This window comes from Otolemur garnettii, unplaced genomic scaffold (genome assembly GCF_000181295.1).
Source record: "Otolemur garnettii isolate 467f Iridium unplaced genomic scaffold, OtoGar3 scaffold00039, whole genome shotgun sequence".
NCBI lineage: Eukaryota > Metazoa > Chordata > Mammalia > Primates > Galagidae > Otolemur > Otolemur garnettii.
Genome location: NW_003852434.1, coordinates 13,473,322 through 13,481,355, shown reverse-complemented (window position 1 = coordinate 13,481,355; position 8,034 = coordinate 13,473,322). Strand labels below are relative to the sequence as shown.

Below are 8,034 nucleotides of genomic sequence, written 5' to 3'. Positions count from 1 at the left end.
AAAACAGAGAAGATCAAACATGACCTTCAATGTCAGCTCTCTGAGTTCTTTCTTTGGGCCATCATGTCTTAATTAACTGTAAAAATTTTCAGTAACTGTAGGATGTACCTACAATTCAGACCAGTCCTTCACCTTGAAAAAAAATTTCTGCAACACATGATAAAAGTAGGATGTCCAGCCTAATCCAACATATGCTAATGGTAAAGCATAAAAATAAAAACTTATACTAAAGAAAAAATAATACAACTAAGGGGCAAAGCCCACACCTTCTACCTCTTGGTGAAGAATAGACTCAATTGGTCAAGCTATGGAGGGTGAATTAATATTGTGTGTCACAGTCCAAGTAATCAAGATACAACTTACAGAGGTGGTCAGTATAGAGAGGTCAGTCTTCCACTAAGTACATGTGGTGTATGCACAGTCCATGAAAATTAGGCCAACTTAAGGAGGTGGCCAGTGTAGGGAAATGGTTAAGAGGTTCTACTGTATTTTATGAATTAAGTAAAGTTTCAGGATACAAAATCAACATGAAAATATCATTTGCATTTCTATACATTAACTTCAAACTACCTGAAAGGGAAAACAAGATCATTTATAATAGCATCAAAAAGGACAAAATACTTAGGAATGAATTTAACTAAATAAATGTAAGATTTGTACACTGATAGCTATGAAACAATGATGAAAGAAATTAAAGAAGACATAAATAAATGGAAGGACATCCCGTGTTAGTGGATTGAATGATTTGATATTATTAAATGCCCAGACTACCCAAAGTTATCTATAGATTCAATGCAATCCTTACTAAAATTCTAAAGACTCATTTTTATAAAAATAGGAATAATTCTAAAATTCATAAGTAACCACAGAAAATTCCCAAATAGCTAAAATAATCTGGAACAAGAACAAGGCTATAGGTACTACACTTCCTGATTTCAAACTACACTCCAAAGCTATGGTAATTAAAACAGTATTGCACTGGTATAAAAACAGACATGTGGACCAATAGAACAGAACAGAGAGCCCAGAGATAAACCTGTGCATATACAGTCAACTGATATTCAGGAGGGCACCAATAATACATGATACGGAAATTGTTCTCTTCAGTGTTTGAAAACTAAATATCCACATGCAAAAGAATGATATCAGACCCTTAAACCATAAGGGTGAGTTAACAAAAGTCATTCAAAATTGATTGAAGATCTAAATGTCAGACCTAAAACTATAAAATTCCTGTGAGAAAAAGTACGGGGAAAAGCTCTGGACATTGGTCTTGGTAATGATTTCTGAGATGGGACAGCAGAAACACAGACAACAAAAGCAAAAAACAGATAAGGAATGGCTCTACATCAAACAGAGTGCCTTCTGCACAGCCAAGGACACCATCAACAGAGAAAAAGAAAACCTACAGAGCAGGGGAAAATGAGTTCAAATCATACATCTGCTAAGAAATTAACACCTAAAATATGTTAGGAACTCTTACAACTCAATAACCCATTCAAAACATGGTTAGATAGAAAATTTTCAAAGAAAACTTACAAAAATGCAACAGGCCCATGAGAAGATGCTCAACATCAGAATAACCAGGGAAATGCAAGTCAAATCCACAAGGTACCATCTCAGACTGAGCAGGATTGCAACTATCAAAAATGCAACAAGTGGAGAGACTGGGCCACTTGTACACTTGGTGGAGATGTGAATGGTGAAGCAGCTAAGAAAAACAGTATAGATGCTCCTCAAAAGACGTAAGTAAATAAACACTGAACTACCATAGGATCCAGCAATACCGCTTCAGGGTATTTATCAAAAAATAAAATACAATCAGGATTTCAAAGAGATTATTTGCATTCCTGTGTTAATTGTTGCATTATTCCACAAAAGCCAAAAGTGGAAACAACCCAAGTGTCTATTGACAGATTAATGGATAAAGAAAATGTGGTTCAATAAAATGTTATTCAGCCTTAATTAACAATGAAGGAAATCCTGCTGTTTGTGAGAACATGGATGGATTGCAAGACTTTTTTTTTTTTGAGACAGAGTCTCATTTTGTCATCCTTGGTAGAGTGCCATGGCGTCATAGCTCACAGCTACCTCAAACTCTTGGGCTCAAGCAACTCTCTTGCCTTAGCCTCCCAAGTAGCTGGGACTATAGGCACCCATCACAACACCCAGCTATTTGGTTGTTGTTGTTGTTGTTGTTGTTGTTATTTAGCAGGCCCAGGCTGGGTTCGAACCCACCAGCCCTGGAGCATGTGGCCAGCACCCTAACCAAGGAGCTACAGGCACCCAACCAAACTTGGGTGTATTAAATTAAATAAGACTTGTACTAAATTAAATAAGACTGTTACAAGCCAAATTATGCAAGGTATCTGATGTAGCCAAATTCATAGAAGCAGGTAGTGATGGTAGCTGCCAGGGGTCTGGGGAATGGGAACGGAGAATCGCTCTTCCAGTATAAAGTTTCAATTCTGAGAGACGACTAAATTAGAGAGAAGTGCTGTGTCGTTGTGTCTATCCTTGACAACACTGTATTATCCACTTTAAAACTTGCTGAAAGGGTAGATCTGGTGCTAAACATTCTTACCACAAGAAAAATAAAATTAGAAATCACATTTAAAATGATGAGGAGGAAGATTTTGAACATTTGTCAGTCATCAGATTATGGAATAATTTCCCAAGGGAAATGTGGAAAATGCCATCATTTAAGACATTTGGAGCCAGACTGAAGAAAAACACATGCACACATAAAGTTGGCTCTGTCCTGCTCCCTTTCACCAAAGGCAAGACCCACACAAACATGACCTAAGGCACCACTGGACCCTACAGCCCACAAGCTCCTTCCAGACCACCCACTTCTGTGATGGGAGAAAGGGGAAGACGGGCTGGAACTGGTGACTCACGTCAGGATGGCTGGCTCAGCATGTTCCTGGCTCGGGCACAGCTTCCCCAGGGTGCCAGGAAAGGGGCCCTTCACACCAAGTCACCAGGCTTCCAGCTGGAGAAGCTCCTGGGAAGAGAGGAGGCACTTCTCCACTCCACGCTTCTTTTGTCATTGGCTGGCGCTTTGTTTTTGTTTTTTTCAAATCAGAAACAACGCGTGGAGAAGACCAGACCATATAATCTATACAGAACAAACTGAGCCTTAGGCCAGGGATCAGCAAATGAGGGTCCAAGGGCCAAATCTGGCCCCCAGCCTGTTTCCTTACGTGAACTGCTGTTTGAACACAGCCAAGTGTATTCATTTACGCAGCCTCTAGGACTACTGTCACTGCACCGTGGGGGACTTGAGTGGTGGCAACAGACTTTTGCGTCGTTAACAAAGCCTTAAACACTTACTATCCCACCCTTTCTATCCCACCCTTTCCTGAGGCAAATCTCTGCCCTGTGCTAATAACTTTGAGAACATTATTTCAACTATCTCCAAACTAAAACATATAAAATCCTCGCCTTCTTCCCTTCCTTTAGTATAGAATTTTAAAAAATGAATTAAAATTTGAACAGAATATGCCAACTGTCCACGAATCTAGTCCCAGATATCACATCCTAGAGCCTGGAGCACACATCCTTGATGCCCAAAACAGTGTAGCAGTTAAGAGTGGAGGCACTAGAAGTGGAAAGACCAGAGCTTGAACCCCAGATCTGCTGTCACCAGCTGTGTGAACTTTGGCAACTTACTTGTTCTTCATCGGCCTCCCCTTGAGACCCAGCTCAGAGGGCTCTTGTGAGGGGAGAATGCAATGCTGAGGGCAGGGCACCCAGAGGGGCCTCGTGTGTCTGGGTGTGCAGGTAACTACCTAGTGTTATGGCTACTGTCATCACCAAAAGATAAAAATTCAGAGAGATCAGCTTCCCAAGAGTGAACATGAAGCTAGTTAAACATCACCTGCACAGTTTTCCTTGGGACCTCCGCAGAGGAGGCCATTAATTTCCGGACTTCTGGTTGAATTCCCATCTGCAGCCACACCATGGAGGATCACCAGACCTTCAAGTTCAAAACAGAACAAAAGCAAACATGAAAACTTGGACCATTGCTTAGTGTGAATGTTCTATCAAGATCATGACCCCATTGTGAAAAGAGCAAAATCATGATCCATTTGTGTCCACAGGGTGGATATAAAGTTTGTGCACAATTTAAAATAGTTGTAACTTTATATTGCACATGAATTTTATGTCCACCCTGCATATACAACCATGCGTCTTATGGAAGGAGAGTTGGCCAGAGCTTGTGAAGGAGCCTCATTTATCACAAAAGCAGGAAAGTAGAGGACTGAGTTCCAGCCACTATGTCACTGTCATGTGGATTTCCAGGGAGAGTGAAGGGTGAACCCTCGTGGCAAAGTAGCTTTCCCATTCTGTATAGATCAGGTATTTCCCAGGTATCAACCACGGAATGCACTTCTTCCTGGGAGGATATAAATTAGATATTTGATCCATGAGAATCCTTTACAAATGTTATGTCCTCCAGCTATCTGTACCCGAGAAGGACAGGACTCATGTTTCTAAGGGAGACAGGAATATGTCTTGTGATCAGAATGGTTCAGGTTACAGCGCAAGTCCTGGTGCGGATCCTAATTCAAACAAACCAACTGCAAAAGGTTAATTCTGAGGAAATCAGGAAAATTTGACACTGGACATGAGATATCATTGAGGAGTTGCCATAAAGGTTTTAAAAAATGATAATTGTATTGTGATTTGGGTTCCAAAAAAAGAGTGCCTACCTCTTAGAGATACATAAATAATTATTAATAAAATTGATGCATCTGAGATTTTCTTTAAGATAATGTAACATGGACAGGAGGACACAAGGGGGGAAGGAAAGACAGATGAAACACAACTGGACACACGCTGATAATCGCTCAGATTCGGTGGTGGGTGTATTGAGGTCCATTACAATGCTCTCTTTAGTCTGTATATGTTTATAATGTGTGTGATACAAAAAAAAGATAGGAGATAGGGAAGAGGAAAGGAGAGGAGAAAAAGAAAGATGGCTTGGGAATTAGCTGGCCTTGCGTTCAGACTTGTTTTTGCCACATCCGTATGCAAAGCACTCAGCACAGCCCTGGCAAGTGATCAGGGCTCAACAAAAATTATTCATTATTGTGCAACCGACAGGAATAATATAACCTGCCCACTGGTTATACTGAGACTTGCACAGCTGGTCAATTGTTTCTCTAGTTCAATTCAGTTCAGGAACACGCAGGTGAGTGACACATACTCGACCCTCGAGGGGCTAAAGGTAACCATCAGCCGGCTGGCTAACCATCACACAAAGTAAGGCACTGCACCAAAAGAGTAGTCGCCCCCAAGTTCAGAGGTCAGGAGTTCTCAGAAGGGTCTTTTACCTATTGGATTGGAAAATACTTTTCTTAACAGAAGAGATGGTGCCTCTTATTGGAGACAGTGAAGAGAGACAGAAACTCAAATCCACTGGGTGTGGATAAATTCGTACTGCTGTTTGGGAGGATAATTTGACGCTATATAGAACATAAAATCAAAAAAAAACTTTAAAAAGTACTAATCCTTAAATCCAGTAATTACGTTATTAGTAATTCTTCCTTAAAAATAATTTAGAATATATGAAAAGATTTAGCTACAAAATGGCACGAGTTATCTGTGGCTCAAAGGAGTAAGGTGCCGGCCCCGTATGCCAGAGGTGGCGGGTTCAAACCCAGCCCCAGACAAAAACTGCAAAAAATGAATTAGCAATTACCTAAATACCTGACAATGGAGGATTGATTGAATATATTGAGCTATCTTCATGCAATAAAATGTTATTAAGCCATTAAAAATAATGGTTAACATTAACAGACCATTTCTATATGTTCCTAAATAAGAACGCAGATCACAGAATAGCCAATGACAGTACCATCTGTGTGTATGGGGGGGGGTGTCTGTGTATGTGTGATAATCTTAGAAAGCTATCCACATCAATAATCAAAGAAGTGAGTAAATAGAGTTACACAGGTTAGGGGAGACTTTTCTCTTAATTTTCCTTATTTCTACTTTCTAATTTTTCTCCAAGCTTGTTTTGTTTGTTGTAACAAGAAAATGAATGACTCAATTTTTCTTTCTGAAATTGCAGTTTGCCCACTAAACTTTCAAATTCCTTACACTTTTTTCCCGGCATCCTCCCCTCCCTGCATACTCAGAACAAACAGAAGCAATCCCGCAGAGCTGCTCTGGCGGAGGGCTTGTGGATTACTCCTCTTCCACTCCCGGTATTCGATACAGAACATGATGGATATTCAGTAAATGTTAAAAGAATGAATGGATAAATCTACAGACCAACAAATAAAAAATCCCTAACATTCAAAAATCCCAGTAGCAATTCCTATTGGAAAATAATAAAACATGTAAAATAATAAAACATAATGAATAAACACATAAAAAACATAATAAACACATAATAAAACATGTTTAATTCATTTCTCAACTCTCGTATATGGGCTTTCTCTGTGGGGGAGAGTCAGAGCCTTAGTTCCAGAGATAATCTGCTCTAATGGATTTTCTCTAAATCTCATGGAGAGTCAACATTTGCAACCTGAAGATGGCAATTGCTCCTTCTCAGAGTTATTATAAAAAGTAAATTAAGTTTATTTTTAAAAGAACACATGGTTCAACACAAACTATACAATTTGTGGTCTGGTTGTACTCCTTCTGCTGCCACTTATAATTTAACCCATATTCTCTAATTCCCCTGACACAGTCCACCGAAATCCTGTCTCGTCTGGGAGCTGTGGCTCAGGTTTCTTCTGCTAAGCCTCACTCCCCATGCTGGTCTCAGTTGGCAAAAAGAGGAGGCAGGGCCTCTGGGAAGACCAGCCAGCCAGACCAGAGCCCCAAACCCAGAGAGGGCCTGGGAGAAAAGAAACAGTCTCAACCTGGCAAGTCAAGAGGTCGCATTGTAAGGAAGTTATGTAGCAATCAGAGGTGACCAGGGAAAGAATGGCCCACAGGAGTCAAAGTGCTCACCTCTGGGGAGGTGGAGAGGCAGCAAGTTATGACGCAAAGATCTGCTGTTTGTTGTTATGAATTTTTAAGAACTGCCTTATTTTTTTTTAAAAATCTATTTATATTTATTACTTTATTAGAAAATAAAATAATTTTTAAGAAAATGATAAATAAGCTTGTAGTTAACCAAGTACAATTGTAGTTAACCAATTGTCCAAAGGGACAATTTGAGATAAACAAAAGGGCCACCTGGTAAAAAGACGTGGCATGAAGTAACACAACTTGTCCAGCTTGTTTGGAGGGTGGGTGGAGGCTGTGATGGGCCAGGTTACTTAGGATTCTGTTTTGCAGTTAAGTTGGGGTCACTGAAAAGGTTTAAATGAGGGGCAGTGCCTGTGGCTCAATGGAGTAGGGCACTGGCCCCATATGCTGGCGGTGGTGGGTTCAAACCCAGCCCTGGCCAAAAACTGCGAAAAGAAAAAAAAAGGTTTAAATGAGAAGCAGTATAATCACATTTTCCTCCCCAAATCTGAAAAAGTTACTTTAATTCCAGTATGAGTGACTCAGACACATCTGAACCAAGGCAGTAGCACTGGCTGTGCAGAAGGAATATAAGCGACATTCACAGCATAAGATATAAAAGGCCTGTCACCCGTGGGATGGGGCAGAAAGTGAAAAATAAAAAGGAGAGTCTGGATGACCCCAGAGTTTGTGCCTGGGTAATGGAACTGTGGTCACAGTCGCAAAGATACAAGAGATATGGGAAGACAAGCAGGTGAGGCATAGAGAGAAATTCAGTGTTGGGTACAGGCGAAACACCTCTATGCCTCTGGCCAAAAATGCCGTTTGAGAGAGAGCAGTGAAAAGACTTTGTGCAGGCATACTTGTAAGAAACTGAGGCAGAATCCCATGCGGCCAGGTTGGTTGCAAGCCTAACATGGCCAAGGCTTTGGCTGGAATAGCATTTCCAGACTGTGTTAAGGAATTAAGGTTGACTTTATAAGGCCAATGAAAAAGCCCTTTGGAAAACTGGCCAGATACCCATCAGTAACCTTTCCTGATTTGTGGCAAGTGATGAAGGTC

The 8,034-nt window shown here is 40.5% G+C and overlaps 1 protein-coding gene across 1 annotated transcript in view; it reads right to left on the bottom strand.

The window, feature by feature from the left end:
- BTC (betacellulin) overlaps positions 1 to 8,034 on the bottom strand; it is a 46,374-nt gene that overhangs the window by 18,819 nt on the left and 19,521 nt on the right. Inside the window, exon 2 of the mRNA XM_012805318.2 lies at positions 3,884 to 3,982. Within this exon, the coding sequence (XP_012660772.1) occupies positions 3,884 to 3,982 (99 nt within the window). The remainder of the gene's footprint in view (positions 1 to 3,883; positions 3,983 to 8,034) is intronic.